The sequence below is a fragment of the Phascolarctos cinereus genome, unplaced genomic scaffold (genome assembly GCF_003287225.1).
Source record: "Phascolarctos cinereus isolate Bilbo 61053 unplaced genomic scaffold, phaCin_HiC Scaffold_2;HRSCAF=192, whole genome shotgun sequence".
NCBI classification, from domain to species: Eukaryota; Metazoa; Chordata; class Mammalia; order Diprotodontia; family Phascolarctidae; genus Phascolarctos; species Phascolarctos cinereus.
This window is the reverse complement of record NW_027555625.1, coordinates 81482214-81499976: the sequence shown is the minus strand read 5'-3', so window position 1 is coordinate 81499976 and position 17763 is coordinate 81482214. Positions and strand designations below refer to the sequence as shown.

The 17763-nt window shown below is 41.2% G+C and overlaps 1 protein-coding gene across 2 annotated transcripts in view; it reads left to right on the top strand.

Moving 5' to 3' along the window:
• Positions 1 to 17464, top strand: part of CDC42EP3 (CDC42 effector protein 3) — a 39011-nt gene extending 21547 nt beyond the window's left edge. For both annotated transcript variants that reach the window (XM_020964870.2, XM_020964869.2), the window contains exon 2: positions 15381 to 17464. In XM_020964870.2, the coding sequence (XP_020820529.1) occupies positions 15639 to 16406 (768 nt within the window). In that variant the 5' untranslated portion in view covers positions 15381 to 15638 and the 3' untranslated portion in view covers positions 16407 to 17464. The remainder of the gene's footprint in view (positions 1 to 15380) is intronic.
• Positions 17465 to 17763: the final 299 nt, after the last annotated feature.

The following is a 17763-nucleotide window of genomic DNA, read 5'->3' as shown; positions in this document are numbered from 1 at the left end:
ACCAAGACTTTTGGGACACTGTCTATATGGACACAAAGCAGTGTCCATAAGGAGGAAGTCAGGATAGACTGGAGGGTTAAGAGTCACAAGAAAGTAAGTGCTGATTGTGGTTCAAGTACAACAACTGGGGGAAAACAGAACAAAACTGTAATCCTCTCTAGGCAAGCACCCCTCCCACCTACCTCTCTCCCTCCCCATGTGTGTTTTAAATTAACATTTCAACCTATTTTGTAAGATGGAAGAAATACTTTTTCGTCTCTCCACAGAGAATAATTTTTTTTACTTGAAAGAACAAACATGGGTTTCTTAAAATAAGTGGAATCTTTGAATACCAGCATCTTTCTGCCAACCTCCCTCCCAACCTTCCTAAGTTGCCAATATAGTAAACTTTCAATTACTCAGTGACTGATTTATCCAGCCTGGCAGGAATCCATACTTCGTTTCTCCTCCTCTTTCCTTCCGTTGGCCTTTGCAGTGTTCCTTCTCTCCTTTTACCGGAGGGAAGACAGGAAAGAGGAAAGAAAATGGACCAACATTTGGACATGTGCTACCTGCTGTGATACCACTGAAATTCCCACTGTTGTTCATGATTATAGTCTCTGTTCAGCCACAGATTGGAAGGAGTTTGCTCCAGTCCATCTTGCTATGTATGATCACAAGCTCCCTTTGGTTGCAAGCATGTGCTGGCCCTCTCCCCTCCCCATTCAGAAGTTGGCTCAGTGTTTTTCATGGGATGCCCTCATGCCCTTGGGTACCTTTGCTTTCCACCATAATGCATTCCTGGGGAGCCTGTACATTTCAGCTGGGGGACCTGCCCTAGAGCAAATCCAGCCACTTCCTTTTGACCTTGACTGAAGTAGAAGGACTTAGCTGAGACCTGAATCCCTTTGTTGACAAGGTCTTTCTTCCCGGTGCCCAGGACCTTTGGTAGGCATCTGTTTTCAAAGGAATCTAATTTCCAGGATGAATATTATCTAGGGTGTCATCTAGAGGAGGGAAGAAAGAAAAGAGCAAACATGTTCCTAAGCACTCAGAGAGGCATTAGAGCTTGTGCGGAGTTCAGATTTCAGGGTCAAGAGGAGGGTTTGAGAGAGCAGAGGAGACAGAAGAAAATTTTAAAGATTGGGGCAAGATAGCAGAGGCAAAGGAATGATAGTAATGTGAAGAAGCTGAGGGGAAGGATGAGAACAGAAAGGGACAAAAGAAGAGAGTCCTTAGTGCCTCAAGTGATGCCAACAATGGGGTGGGGGTGGAGGAGGAAGCTACCAAAAACCCAAATATCTGTACTCCGCAGGTAGGGTCCAACACATTCTGGTAGTTCAATAAATGTAAAGTGACCATAGGATCATAGCTCGAAAGCTAAAAGGGATCTCAGGCTACCTGTTCCAAGTCCCTTATTTTACAGATGAGGAAGCTGAAGCCCAAGAAAGTTTATGACTCACCTAAGGTTGCACGAGTAATGAACCCAGGTCCACTGACTCAGAGCCAGTGGTCTTTACATTGTACCAAGCTAATGCTGTTGAATAATTTATACTATGACAGTGCAACAAATGCCTTATCAATAATTTGCTTTGGTGATCCTTGGAATTTCTTCATTCCTTTTATATCCTTGACTTTTTGCTCTTCCAAATGAATTTTATTATTTTTTCTAATTCAGTAAAATAATTTTTTGGATCATGTACAATCATCTTTTTTATTATACTGTATTATGGAAATGCTTGTTTTATTCCATAAATTAAATATAAAAAAAAAGAAATTTCTTCATTCTCAACAATAATAGTATTTATATTGTGCTTTGCATGTTATCTCATGACAATCTGGTGAGATGAGGGGAAGGAAGAGGGGATGAGACCCTACTATGTGCCAGAAACTGTGCTAAGTGCTTTAGAAATATTATCTCAGGGGGCAGCTAGGTGGTGCAATGGATAGAGCACTGGCCCTGAAGTCAGGAGTACCTGAGTTCAGATCTGGATCTCAGACCAAACACTTGACACTTACTAGCTGTGTGACCCTGGGCAAGTCACTTAACCCCAAATGCCTCCAAAAAAAATAAGAAGGAAAGAAAGAAAGAAAGAAATATTATCTCATTTGATAGATGCCATTTACTATCCCCATTTTACAGATGAGAAAAGAGAGGTTGACAGAGATTAAGCCAATTGCCTGAGGTCATATAGCTAGTGTCTGAGGTAAGATTCAAACTTGGATCTTCCTGATTCCAAGTTTAGTGCTCTATCGAGCATGGGCTGCCTAGCCCTTTCTAGTGTTGCTGCTCCTACCCTAATTTATGTTCTTTTTGTTGCCTCTTGTACTCTAACTTGAGTCTCCCTATAGCCCCCTCTCTCTGCTTCAGTCTGTCCTGCACACTGGGACCAGAATGATTTTAAAGTGACCCATCAGCTGGCTGTTTCCATCTCTCAGGACCTCAGCTGCTGTTGCTGCTTCTTGTAAAATGAGGGGGTCATTTTACAGGGGCCATCTGAGCTGAGGGGAATCAGATAACAGGTTTGGGTCTGGGAGAGTTTTTACAGGCCATCTGGTCTAACTCTCCCGCCCTCATTTTACAGATGAGGAAACTGAGGCCCAGGGAGACTTGCCTGTGGTCACACAGATTACAAAGAGCGTGACTGGGATTCTAAGCCAAGTTCTCTGACTCCAGATCTGGTAGCTTTTCCATTCTGCCAGGTTACTTTCCTTTATTCATACCTCTCCTAGACTATGCCTAGACTAAGCATACGATAGAATTGTATCAGGTTTGAATCCCACCTCTGACACTAGCTCTGTGACCATGGATCTCTGTGCCTTAGGTTCTCTCTCTGTAAAATGGTGATAGTAATTCCTCACCTTAGAGGATTGTTGTGGGGCTTAATTGATAATGTATGGACAGTGCTTTGTAGATTTTAAAGTAACATAGACTGTGTTCCCAGTCTTAGCCCAGTAAGCCTCAATACCACACTAAGATTTTTGGGACACCCTGCTAACGTCAATTGTTTTCATTTTTTAGTGGCTCCCAGGTTTTGTTGATGTGGCCCCTCCCTCTATGCCTTCTCTCCTATGGCATTCTTATGTCCTTATTTCCATAATCTTCCACGACGTTGTTGTTCAGTCATTTCAGTTGTGTCTGACTCTTAGTGACCCTATTTGGGGCTTTCTTGGCAAAGATACTGGCATGGTTTGCCATTTCCTTTTCTGACTCGTTTTACAGATGAGGAAACTGAGACAAATGGTGTTAAGTGACTTGCCCAGGGTCACACAGTAAGTATCTGAGACCAGATTTGAATTTATGAAGAGGAGTCTTCCTGACTCCAAGCCTGGCACCCTGTCCACTGCACCTAGCTGCCTATAATCTTCCATACAGTACCCATAAAACATTTTTCCTCTACTTCTTTTTGCACCTTGGGAATACCAACTTATCTGTGATTGGGGATGGGACTTTTTCTTAGGTGTGACTTAAGATTGCCTAAACACCCTTCCAATGCTGTTAATTCTATGATTCTGCGTCTCATCCCCAGGAGCTCAAAAACCTTCCTGGTTTGCCTTGTTCATTGAATCAAATCTGGCTGTCCTAGCTTGTCGTTCCAGGTTCCTTACAACCTACTGTTCCCACTATGCTATTTACAAACCCTAGGTTCTAACTGGGCTAGTTTGACAAAGTAGAACAGAAGTGCTAATTCAGTATTGCTCCCCCTACCCCCCCCCACTGCCCTCATTCTGGGATTCCATCTGTCCCATTTTTGCTGATCTGAATCCTATTTATTACTCTTGGCCCAGCTCCCTTGATCCTATTATTATCAGCCTTTTATTTATCAGCCAATATTATCAGCCTTTACCTGGCTCTTCTGTCTTATTCACTGATCCTTCACCAGCTGTTCCAGGGGAGTGTCCTCCAAGATTCTGCCCTTGGTCTTTTTCTACCTGTCCTTTAGCAACCGTATCATAACTACAACTCTCTCTTCTATGTGTACCTCCCAAGTATGTATCTCTAAACATTTTCTCTCTCTCAAATTCCAGATCTCCATTTCCTTCTACCTATATAACACCTACATTTCAAACATAAAATGTCCAAATCCAAGCTTAGTATCTTTTCCTCTAAATATTTTAATGATAATATGTGTTACAGGACTTTATGTATAATGGGTATTGTATTTTTTTCCTTCTCAGTGGATGGAGGAGGAGGTAGGATGAGAGAGAGAATTTGGAATTGAAAATATTTTAAAAAGAACACATTCTAATGAGCTAATTAATTTATCATCCCATTCCTCCTCCCACCCAATCCATAGACCTCCAAAAGCTGCCCCAGATTAGAGGCATTTTGTGGTTCAACATCCCTTCAGAACCATAGCTCATGAGCCCCATCTATGTTTATACTTTATTAAACCAAAGAGATGTGTTAGTTCAAAGCAAAATACATGGATTCACACTAGCATAGCATATCAAATGACAAAAGATTCCCCCATACCCACAGGGGTACATTCTTCTAAAACTTATTGCATCACCAGTTGGGGAAATGTTTGTATGAAGGATGTGTGTGTGTGTGTGTGTGTGTGTGTGTGTGTGTGTGTGTGTTTGAGGCACACACACACAAAATCTGAGTGACCAGGTATGTAGAGGCATGTGTGTAGGGAATACATGTATGTGATCAGGGCACAGTTAGGATGGGACTGGGGCAGTTCACACCTCTGACACTTGCTTTCTCTTGCTTTCTTTTCAATTTCCTCTGCTGGGTATTTATTGCCTTTCTTTTCTCTATTGAGTGCCATGTTGTATCTCTGCCAGTTCCCATGAGTTGTCCTCTATCAGCTTCTGATCTTTAGCTTAAAGGGTCTCTATGGGCCATTAGCTGCTCTCTCCTATCATCTGCAGAGATCCAGTGATTAGTAAACCTCACCCTTTCAAGGGAGGGCTAAAATTCTTTTGCTGTACATAACATAAGACCAATATGGCTACACACCTCCAGATGGCCAGCATGAACCGGCAGATAGGGTCTGGTTAAGGTTTTCCCTCCTTTTATCCGCCCTTCTGGTGCATTTATGCAAGATTTCTGGGCCCAGCCAACCATGTAAGTTGGAGTTAGAAATTTCCTTCATTTATGTCAAATCCATTTTCTTTTAAGGGGCAGCATCTGACAAAACCACAAAGATTACTTAAGACCAGCAAAGTGTCCCTCCTGCCCCCTTAATGCTTCTTCTTACCATGCAAATGAATCTGGGGCTGGAAAGAACAGCAGGTGTTTTTCTAGGTGAAATTATATGGGCTGTTGACCTTAACTTTAGAGCCTTTTAAAAAAATTCCTACCTTGATGCCTATCACTATCTCTGTTTAACCTTCCTGCAAACCACCAATGTGGCTGATCTCTCCATGGTAAGTATGACAGAAATGGCATTTACATACACACACGTCTATACAATACACATGCATATAGGTATACATATCCATACATGCGTGAATATACATACACACGTATATTGTGTAGATAGATAGATATGAATGATGAGAAGAAGATCAATAATGGGAGTAGAGCTTCTGTTCAGAGTAGATGAGTTAATGATACCTGAAGATCGAAGGCAAAACTACTCAACTCCAATTTTGCTTCTGTTTTTCTCTGTTGAAGATAGAATAAAAGTCTAAGGAAAATGACCTTTGAACTAGGAAACAGGAGGGGGGAAATGGTTAACCAAGGCAGTATTATGTAGCAGAAAGAAAAACGTGCTTGCAGTCAGAAGGTCTGTGTTGGAGTCACAGCTTTCATGTTTGTTAGCTGAATAAACTTGGCCCAGGCATCTGACTTATCCAGGGTCTTTGTCTCGTCATCTGTAAAAGAACAGGGTTGGGCTTGATTTCTGCACCCTTGTCCAGCTCCAAGTCCTGAGAACCAACTGAAGATAAGGAGGACGTGACAGGGAAAGCATCGGGCTTCTCTTTCTGACTGGCTAAGTTCAAGTCACTGGGATAAAACTCTACATCCCCCAAGTCCTGAAAGAATTGGCAAGCGTGATTGCTGCAGTTATCAGCAAATTCAGAAAAATTGTAGAGAATATAATACTGGAGGTAGACAAAGGTCCCTATTTTCAAAAGAAAAGAAAGCGGGAACATAGGACAGTGAAACTGACTTGAATTCCCGAAAGAATTTTAAATGTTTCATTTAAAAGGGGAAAGGAATAAGCATTTCTATATCACCTACTATATACCAGGCACTTTACAAATATTATCTTCTTTGATCCTCATAGCAACCCTGAGAGGCGGATGCTATTATTATCCCCATTTTACGGTTGAGGAAATTGAGGCAAACAGAAATTAAGTGACTTGTTCAGGATTACACAGCTGGTCAAGTGTCCAAGGTCAGATGTGAACTCAGGCCTTTCTGGGCCCGGATTCAGGAAGACTCATCTTCACGAGTTCAAATCCAGCCTCAGATACTTCCTAGCTGTGTGATTCTGGGCAAGTCACTCAACTCTGTTTGCCTCAGTTTCCTCATCTGTAAAATGAGCTGGAGAAGGAAATGGCAAACCACTCCAGTATCTTTGCCAAGAAAACCCTAACTGGGGTCATGAAAAGTTGGACAGGGCTGGAAATGACTGAGCAACAGCAGTGACTTCCTGATTTCACATAATGCCACATAGCTTCCTCCATTAGTTTGTGAGCATTTAGAAAGAGAATCATTTACCAAAAGCCAGCATAGCTTTATCAGGAGCTATACTGAACTTCTTTTTTTGGAGATTACTTCTGAACTGTTTAACCAGGGAAATAGGATAGACTTGGACTTCAGCAAAGCATTTTGACAGCTGCCCATGTTATACATATGGATGCAATGGAGAGAAGCAGTTGGTGGAATGACTGAATGCAAGGAACAATCCTTACTGTATCAGTGGCAATGTGATGGGAGGTCTCTAGTGGAGTGTCCAAAGGCTCTGTCCTTCACCATGTGCTACTGGGTATTTTTTGTTGTTATCGGTTTGTGTCAAAAAGAAATAGCACCTAATATTAATCTTTCCTCTAATAGCAGAGGCATCATGTTCAGGAATGAAGGGGATGGTGTAATCCCTGTGCATTGTTCCCTAGGTAGGCCACTGCTTAAGTCTGCAGTATCGCAGATAGTTCCAGGGGTCACATTTTAGGAAAGATATTGACTGAATGAGTCAAGCCCAAAACGAAAGTAGCCAGAATGGTGAAAGAATTAGAAAATGTGCCATTTGAGAATCAGCTGAAGTAGACAGCTGGGTGGCTCAGTGGATACAATGCCAGGTCCCGAAGTCAGGAAGATCTGAATTCAAATCCAGACTTAGACATTTACTAGCTATGTGACCCTGGGCAAGTCATTTAACCATGTTTGCTTTAGTTTCCTCATCTGTAAAGTAAGCTGAAGAAGGAAATGGCAAAACACTCCAGTATCTTTGCCAAGAAAACCCCAAATGGGGTCATGGAGAGTCAGACATAACAGAAATGACTGAACAACAACAATATGTGGGAAACTAATTAGACATGTTCTTTTTTTTTTGGCCGTAGGGTTTTAAAAATTCATTATTATAATATTATTTTTTAAAATCAAAGAAATTCTGCCTTCTTTCCTTCTTACACCTTTCCCCCAGCATTGAGAAAGAAAGAAAAACAGAATTATTGCAAACACATATAGTCAAGCAAAACAAATATCTATATGGGCCATGTCCAAAAAGCGAATGTCTTAGAGTGCATGCACTCTTGACTCCATCACCTCTCCATGTAGAGGTAGGTAGCTTCTGTCATCATTAGTCCCCTGGAATTGGGGTTGGCTGTTTCACTGATCAGATTTGCTTAGTCTTTCAAAACTGTTTGTCTTTATGGTATTGTTATCATTTTATACATTGTGCTTCTGCTTCTGCTCATTTTGCTCTGCGTCAATTCATACAAGTCTTCTCAGGTTTCTCTGAAACCATGTCTTTCATCATTTCTCACAGCACAATAGTATTTCATCACATTCACATGCCATAACTTGTTTAGTTATTCCCAAAATGATAAGCATCCCTTCACTTTCTAATTCTTGACCACCACAGAAAGAGCTGCAATAAATATGTTTGTGCATATGGATATTTTTCATTTTTCTTTGATTTTTATCGAATATAAACCTGGTAGTGGTAACCCTGAACCAAAGTGTATATATAGTTTAATAGCTTTGGGGACATAGTTCCAAATTGTTTTCCAGAATGGATGGATTAGTTCGCAGATTCAACAACAGTACATTAAGGTACCAGTTTTCCCAAATCCCCTTCAGCATTTGTCTTCCTCTTCCTCTTCTTCCTCCTCCTCTTCTTTTTTCTCCTTCTCTTCCTCCTCCTTCATAAGCAAGGGTTCTTAATCTGGGGTCCAGAATTCAGGGCATCTTTGAACTCAGATGGGGGGACAGGGAGAAAGCATCTTTATTTTCATTAACCTCTGATTAAAATTTGGAATTTCCTTCAATTATTTAAAAACATTATTTTGAGAAGGAATCTATAAGTTTGGATTTGGGATCCTTGTGAGTAACTTCCTACCAAGTAGGGTTATCCAGAAACAGAATAGGCTGTGTCTGCAGGGTAAAGATGGTTCCCTATGACTGGGGTTTCTAAAGTGGGGCTTTTGTGACCACTTGTCAGGGCTGTTACAGGGGCATTCCTGTTTTGGAGCAGGTTGGCCTGTGAGGTCCCTTCCAATGCTGCTATTCTGCAGTCTGGTTCTATAACATTTCCACGAATGGTAACACCATTCACCCAGTCCTCTGTGTACAAAACCTTGATTTTTACTTGGACCTCACCTCTAATATCCCCACTGGGTACCAGTATTTGGTAAATTCTTCCTTTGCAATAGCGCTTACATATGATATTTCTACTCCTTGATATTTCTACTGCCACCACCTCAATACCAGGCCTTCATTACTTAGGCTGTTGTAATAGCCTAGTGTTAGGCCTTCTTGTTCTTGGCTTCTTCCCACTCTAATCCAGTCTTCATACTTCTGCTTGACTAAGCAAAAATCTTTTTTTGGCTCTCTGTTACCCACCATCTACAGTTCAGGCATATAGATTATCCTTGGAAACCATTGAAATGTCTCAAAAATCAATATTTTGCCAAATAATTGACATTTGCGTAGTGCTTTAAAGTTGGCAAAGCATTTTGCAAACATTTCATTTGAATGAATCACATCAGTAGGCATTATAACAAAAACGTCACAAAAGTCTGGGTGCCACAACAGATGAAGAATCTCATTCTCACCCTTATCCTATTCATCTGGAGCATGTTTATGTATGTGTTGGGCGCAGCACTCATGACTTGGTACAGCAGGGATGTGCCTTATGCTCTGATTTGCAATTCATAAAATATGGTCATAAAATATATATGACTATATATAGATATTTGCATGCCTCTCATCTCCTCTATTTAAAGTAGAATCTCCTTTAGGACAAAGAACCTTGTCTTCTTGCATCTTTGTATTCCAAACAGAGCTCATTCAGCCTACTTATTACCTATGTGACCTCAAGTAAGTACCCTTCTGGGCCTCAGTTTCCTCACCTGTAAAATGTCAGGCTTGTACCAAAAGACTTCTCAGGTCCCTTCCAACTCTAGAGCTAAGGTCTGTGAATGGGCCATAGTAAATGCTCATAACATTTACTAAATGAAACTTTCTTGTTGCTCTATATGGGCCAGACATCCAAAAGGAGATTTGTTTGTTTGTTTGTTTTACTTGGTGAGCTGAACACCAATGATTGTGAGAAATACTTAAACAGATAAAGCTATAGAGCTCCCCAAAGTAACCAAGTGCTATTTATCCTATTTCACAAATGGAAGCAGCCATCTGGCATAGAGGGTCAGGAACACCTAGATTCATGCCTCACCCTGCAACACCCTGTGTAAATCATTTAATCTCTCAGAGACCTGGGAAACTTTAGTTGCAAAGAAAGTGTTGACCTTCATAGGTACAGGGAGTTTTTGAATGACATCACAGGTCCCACTCCTATCCACAAATGAGAGGAAGGCTGAGACTGTAAAAAGTATGCTTCTGTCCTGGATACTTTTGTATTTTGACTTTCTGGTGCTCAAGAGAATGCATTCCCAAAAAACTAAGCCCTGGACAGCATGAAAACAGAAATAATTTTTACCTATTTTTTTCCAAACTTTCCAATGCTCTCTTCCTAGGGCTCATCTATTACTCAGCCTCATCCTCTTCTCTATGCTAAATGCTTTTTTTTTCCCAATTAGGAGCTGTCTAAATGCTGTTATTATTATCATCATTATGGCAGTCTGGTAAAGACTATGGACTCCTCAGAATACTGTTTTTTAAATGCATAAAATAAAGTACACAGGATTACAAGGGAAACCAAGTATATGTCTGTAGACAGAGAGAATGCAATCCCTTGTGAGCTAGCGATGGGTCTAATAAATAACAGTAGTCATTTTGAAGGAGTGATGCGTGTAAATATTTTGAGAGAGTTATAACAATTATAATGTGATGTGAACATATCTGATTTCCATTGGTGGCAAAAGCACAGTTTCTGCTAATACTAATGTGATTTGTCACTTATATTCATAACTAAAGGAAATGATAAATTTCAGTTGGGAAGTTAGTGAAAATAAAGTTATCATTTTTCCCTATCAAAGTTCATAAGACTTCTGAAAGCTATCAATAGACCTTATGGGGACCATGGATCCCAGGTTAAGAGCCTAAGATCTCTTCCAAACCCCTTAGATTACAGATGCAAAAACTGGGTCCTAAGTGATTTGCCCAAGGTTACACAGGTAGTAAGCATTAGAAGTGGCATTTGAACCTAGATCTAGTGACTCCTCCAGAGTTTGGGTTCTTTCCACTCTACCACACTACCTCCTCAGTATGGGCAGCTAGGTAGTGGATCGAGCGCTGGGCTTGGAGTTAGAAAGACCCGAGTTCAAATCAAGCTTCCTGTACTCACTCACTAGCTGTGTGACCCTGGGCAAGTCACTTCAACTTCTGTTTGCCTAGGAGGCAGCTAGGAGGCTCAGTGGATAGAATACTGGGCTTGGAGTCAGGAAGACCTGAGTTTAAATTCAGCCTCAGACACTCACTAGCTGTGTGACCCTGGGCAAATCACTTAACCTGTTTGCCTCAAATTTCCTCAATTATTAAATGGGAATGATAACAGCACCTACCTCTCAGGGTTCTTGTGAGGATTAAAGGAGATAATAATTGTAAAGCACTTAGCACAGTGCTGGGCACAAAGCAGATGCTGTATAAATGTGTATTCCCTCTTTAGCCCAGTGATTCCATTCATCTATCCATGTAGCCATCCATCCATCCATTGGGATAGTCATGGTACTTCCCTCCCATCATTGTTAGAATCAAGTGAAATCATTTGTAAAGGCTTTAGCACAGTGCCTGGCACATAGCAAGGGTTTAATAATGCTAACTAACTTCTCCCCCTTATCTGTTCTTCTCAGATTTCAGAGCCAAGTCAGCTTGGCCATTATACATACCAACCAAAAGTAAGGCCCTACTGTGTGTAAGGCACTGTGCACCCAGGGTTTCTGTCCTTTCTTTGGCCTTCTCCTTTTCTTCTGGCTTCTTCGCTTTCTCCCCATCCATTGTTCACCAATGCACTGCCAAAGATCAGGCCTCGGGAATCCTTCTGTAAGTAGTTCAGTCCACAGAATTATTCAACAACGGTCTGCCACAAGACTGGTGTTGCTACATCTTCCTCTGCTTTTGGATTTGCTCGTAAACTTGGTTTGGCACCACTCTCTGTCCCCACGTAACCCGAGTCAACCACAGATGGGCCTTGTAAAGCTTCTGAGATGGGGGGGACACCCTGCATGGACTCCTCTCTATGGCTGCCATACAAGGGACTTCACCTCCCTGGGGGGATGCTAATCAGGGATCTTCCGCAACCTTTTATAGAGATTGGCTTACAGTTGCTGCCCTCTGAGCTTCAGCCGCTAATCATGTTAACAGCTTTATGTTGGATGGCAGAAACAGAAATACCACCCACGGAGGCTCTGCCTCCTAGAGTGAAGAGGACAGAGAGGGTCTCTTCCGAAGATTTACTGATGTGGCAGTTAGTAAAGACCAGGAAGTTTTTTATGACATTGTTTCCAGGTCTGGAGGTGGGATTTAAATGTTTCTGCCACATGGGTCCAAAGAAAAACAGTAAAAGAACTTCATGATTAATATAGCCAGAGCCTGACTTCAAGCACTTCATTCTGTTTGCTTGCTGCAAGCATTTTTCTTTTCTAACTAGATCTGTGAATTTATTGGTAATTATCCCAAGGAAGAAACTCAACCAATGTAGATGGGCCCCCCTCTCCTCTGTAATGTAAAGTCTTAGAGAGTTGCCTGGGGCCCTGAGGGATTAAGAAACTTGCCTTGGGTCACATAACTAGTATGTGTCAGAGGCAAGACTTGAACTCAGGTCTTTATCCTGCCTCTTAAAAGAATATTGTTAAAACTTGATGATGGGGGGGATGGGGGGCAGCTAGGTGGCACAGTGGATAAAGCACCTGACCTGGAGTCAGGAGGACCTGAGTTCAAATGTGGTCTCCGACACTTGACATTTACTAGCTATGTGACCCTGGGCAAGTCACTTAACCCTGGTTACCTCACACAAAACAAAAAACAAACAAACAAAAACCCTTGATAATGGTCCTTCAAGCCTTTTATGGTATCCTAAGAGAAGAAGAGGAACTTGAGGTTTTCTATTGACTCCAGTCTGGCAAGATGATCTTGAGAAACAGTAAAGTATCACCTTCATAAAACACACATTCGTTAAGCACCTGCTGTGTGCACAATATTGAGCCCTAGCACAGAGCATGCAAAAATCAAACTAGAAACATTCCCTGATGAGTTTATGTTTTTCCAAAAGGATATAAAATTTATGTAAGCAAATGAATGCAAAGTAATTTCCAGAAGGAGAGAATGCTAATAACTGAGTGAGGACCGGGGAGAGATGGAGATCAATAAAGGCTTTCTATTAGTATATGGCATCTGAACTACCTGAGAGGAAGCTAGGGGTTCTGGTGGAGAAATTCCAGGCATGGGGTATCACTTGCATAAAGTCAGGAAAGTGGAATGTCATGTACAGGCTACAGCCAGCAAGAGAATTTGCCTGGAAAAGAAGGATCGTAGCAGCAGCTAGGTGGCACAGTGGATAGAGCTCTGGCCTTGGAGTCAAGAGACCTGAATTCAAATCCGGCCTCAGACACTTGACACTTACTAGCTGTGTGACCCTGGGCAAATCTGATTGCCAAAGCCAAAAAAAAAAAGGTTTTGAGCTAGAAAGGGAACTTAGAGACTGTTCAGTTTAATAGTGTCATTTTCTAATACAGAAACAGAGACCCTGAAAGATTCCACAACTTGCCCAAAGACACACAGGTAAGAAATAGAAGACCTGAGATTTGAACCCAAATTTGATTCCAAATACTGCATGTTTTCCACTCAAATTATTATGAAATGGTAAAGTGTATGGGCAACATGAGATATTGGAGGCCCCCTTGGCCTAATGCTAGGTCAAGGATTCTGTATTTTGTCTTAGACAACAGGGAGCCATTTGAAGATTTTTTTGAGGAGAGGGCACAGCATAGTTCTACTTTTGAAATATAAGTTTGGCAGCCATGTGGAAGTGGTTTGGTGAGGGAAGAGACTGTAGATAAAGACCCCAAATGGGCTATCGCCATAGTCTAAGTAAGAAATAATAAGGGACTGAACTGAGGGTAGAGACTGTGAGAACAGAGAAAGGACCAGATAGATGTAAAGTTGACAGGACTTTGCAAGTGATGGGATATTGAGGGTGAAGGAATTTCTCAAGTAGCAAATTTGTTTGATCTAATTTTTGTTCTGTAGAAGGGAAGACCTTATGGAAAAAGACTTTATAAGTAATGGGATACTGGGGAAGGGGGGGGAGAATTTCTTAAGAAATAAATTTGTTTGATCCAGTTTTTGAAGTATGGAGGGGAGAGACTAAGGAAGATCTTACAAGAAAAGACCTAAGTTGGGACTTGAGAAGTATTTCCGTAATGATGATGATGAAGATGACATCTGCATGATGCTTTAAGATTTGCAAAGTGTCTCTCCTATTTTAACAGGCAGAGAGTATGTCCTGACTATGTGTAAATACATATAAGATGGGACAAGATTGGGGAACAAATTGTAGTCCATTTGATTAAGGTGTAGAATGCATAAAACTGAGTAATATGAAATAAGGCTAGACTTAGGTCCTTAGCCTCTCAGTGTTCTAGTACAACTCTTTAAGACTATAAGCAGAACGTGGCTAATATGGAAATATGTTTAGCATGACTTCACCTGTATAATTGTTCTGTTTCTTACCTTCTCGATAGAGGTAAGGGGGAGAGGGAGGGAGAAAATTTGGAACTCATTGTTAAAAATCAATGTCAAAAATAAACAAACTAATCATCTTTTAGAAAGACTCTAAGCATTGTGAGAGGGCTTCCTCATCTGGGAGGGCCTTATACCAGTAGAATTCACAGGCATAGTCCCTATCTCCTCTTTTCCTTGGAGAAGGAAAAAATCTTCTGTAATCCATCAATAACTGATTCTTTCTGACTCCCCACATCTCATTCAGACTCCAAGACCTGAAAAACTTTTTTTTCCTTGCTACTATCTAAATGTCTTTAGTATTTCTTATACATGCATTTCCCATCTAGGACATACAGCAAAGACACATATGGGATATAGCCAATGGAGGGGCATGGTATTTTTGAAGACCTGGTCACTCATTCCCCCTCTGCAATTAAAAGCTCATTAACTTTTACATCTGGAAGTTTTATCTTTTTTTTTTTGAGTCAGTGGGGGTTAAATGAATTGCCCAGGGTCACACAGCTAATAAGTGTCTGAGGCCAGATTTGAACTCCTGACTCCAGGGCCTGTGCTCTATCTACTGAACAACCTAGCTGCCCCAGACATCTAAGAAGTTTTAAAACCAGCAGCTGAGATTTCTGGAGAAAGTTACTGGCCAACCAAGGAAAAGGACCAGAATCTTGGGTTTTGGCCAGGAAATTGTGTTTACTGAGTGAATGAAAAAGCATTTATGAAACACTTTGCTTAGGTTAAGAGGGTAGCAAAGAATACAATCAATTTTTTTCCTAAGATCTCGAGTCTTTTTGAGTATATTGACTTGAGGGAAATGGAAAGTTAACCCACTCTTTCTTGCTTGGGTTACAAGTAGAAAAGAGAACAGTCCCTACTCCCAAGGAAGTCATGCTCTATCTGGGGGAGAAAACACCTAGGGGAAGATTCAGCTGAGGGTAGATGGAAAAGCCCAGAGATTTTACAGATGGGCCTGTGGGAAGGCCCATGTTCTGATTATTGGAGATGTAACAAAACAACGATGTAGCCCAAGACTGAGTGAACCATTGTGAGTCAGTTAATGTTATACTTGTTTTGGTTTTCTACACAGGTTTCCTCATCTTCCAGAATCACCTTGACCACACTGTGGCTAATTGACCTGGCAGCTGGACCCACCCACCTAAAACCTCAGGAAAGTCTCTTTTGTGGACTGCCCTCATATCCAAGGCCTTATTTGTTGTCCAAGCCACTGGAGAAAATGATGTGATAGAGTCCACATTGAGGCTCTTTTTGGAAACGTGCCCACTCATCCCACAAAGAAAGTGGCTTTTTTTCTTGCCTTGCAGAACAGACAGTTTCCAATTCAAAGATGCCAGCCAAGACACCGATTTACCTGAAAGCCGCCAATAACAAGAAAGGAAAGAAATTTAAACTGAGGGACATTTTGTCTCCAGATATGATCAGCCCTCCACTAGGGGATTTCCGACACACGATTCACATTGGAAAAGAGGGACAGCATGATGTGTTTGGGGATATTTCATTTCTTCAAGGGAATTACGAGCTGTTACCCGGGAACCAAGAAAAAACAAGGGTTGGCCAGCTCCCTGGGCATACTGAGTTCCTAAGGGCAAACAGCACCTCTGACTCCATGTTTTCAGAGACACCTTCTCCAGTGCTCAAAAATGCCATCTCACTGCCTGCCATTGGTGGTTCCCAAGCTCTTATGTTGCCCTTATTATCCCCTGTGACATTTAATACCAAACAGGATTCTTTTGGGCCCTCAAAGCTCCCAAGGCTTAGTTGTGAACCAGTCATAGAAGAAAAAATTCAGGAGAAAACCAACCACGTGGAGAATGGGACTATGCACCCTGAGGACACCCCATGGAAAGGCAATGGTATGGCATCCCACTACAGTAATGGCAGAGACAGCCACTCGTCCAGTCTCTCTGAACAGTACAGTGACTGGCAAACAGAGGATATGTTTGACAGTTCTGTTCCATGTGAACTCATCAAGGAGAAGACAGACTCCGAAGAATCCCTCTCTGAGCTCACGGGCTCCCTGCTCTCCTTGCAGCTGGACCTCGGACCCTCACTTTTAGATGAGGTTCTTAATGTCATGGATAAAAATAAGTTATAGGACCGCAGGCACATTGTCGATGGTACTGACAAGCCAAAAGCAACCCCAGTGGAAGGAAATGTACAAAGAGCTTCACTAGTTGTATTTGCAGTTATGCAACAGGTTTTCTAAAAATAAGTGTTCCTAAAAGATATTTTTTTACCTGTTATGTTGTTTACTGTTTGATATGCTCATAGTTCTCCTTGCAAAACAGAAGAAATGAGTCAGAACCAGTTTTCTGCAGGCATTCTTGATGAGCAGATCAAAAGTTTGCTAGTCAACAAACAAGGATTCTGGTTAGGGATGGCACTTGGTAAGACTGCCTGCCTCAGTCATCATAAGGAACTTTGCAGTACCCTGATGTTTTCCAAGTGTTATCAGAGAAGCAGCATAGGGAGGGAAGAAGGAAACATTAATTCTCTCCCTCTTATTTAAAATCTAAACTTTTTTCTCTCAGTATAGAGAGTTTTCTAAGAATTATTATCTGTTTGGGCTGCACTACACTGTAGCTAGGTCTTCAGTGTTAAACTATTTGTATGGTTTCATATTTGAACAACTTTGTGGGGTTGGGATTTTTTTTTCTTTGCAGTTCATATATCCCTATATATTCTATATCTCAGATTTTTGGACCGTCAAATACATGTTGGGAAGATGACTCAAGCAAAGTATTACTGTAACTAAATTATTTTTAAAGTTAAAATATATTTTTATGTGCCTTTGGCTTTTTATTGCAGAGTCTACATTTTATAGGAATTGCATCCAAAAGTCATCGCTTGCCTTGTTTCTGTTGGGGGGATCCATTGTAAACCGTATATGTGTGTGCGTGTGTGTTTTGAGAAGATGTATTAATACTTAGCATTATTTTTGTTTCTTCATCTATTATCACATAAGCACATAGCACTGCAAACAACAGGATTGTAAAGTTTAAAAAAAAAAAGGCACTGGTTATATTCACTGATGCTTCTGCAGAGACTGAGCTGCCCGACCTAATGTTTGGGGAAATGTGGCTCTTGATACAATACTTGCATTAACTACATAGGTATTTCATGCAACACAATAAAAAGTAAATGTTCAAAGGAGCTGCCTTTTGACTGTCCTGTAGAGGTGGGCCAAGGGCATTGGGTGAGACAAAGGGAGGGATGGAGGCAGATGATAAAATGGTTGCTTTACACCCAGGGTAGAAGAATTTTACAAAAGCTCTTGAAGCAGGTCAACAGATAAATAATTTTCATTTGTTTGTATTAAAAGATATATGTCCTGTTATTACTTGGATTTATGAGGCTCCAGAAATAAGTCTTATTAACCTCAGGAAAACGTACCTGGCAAACAGAAATCTCATTTATAGCCAATATGGGCTAACAAAATTTCATTGCCACTA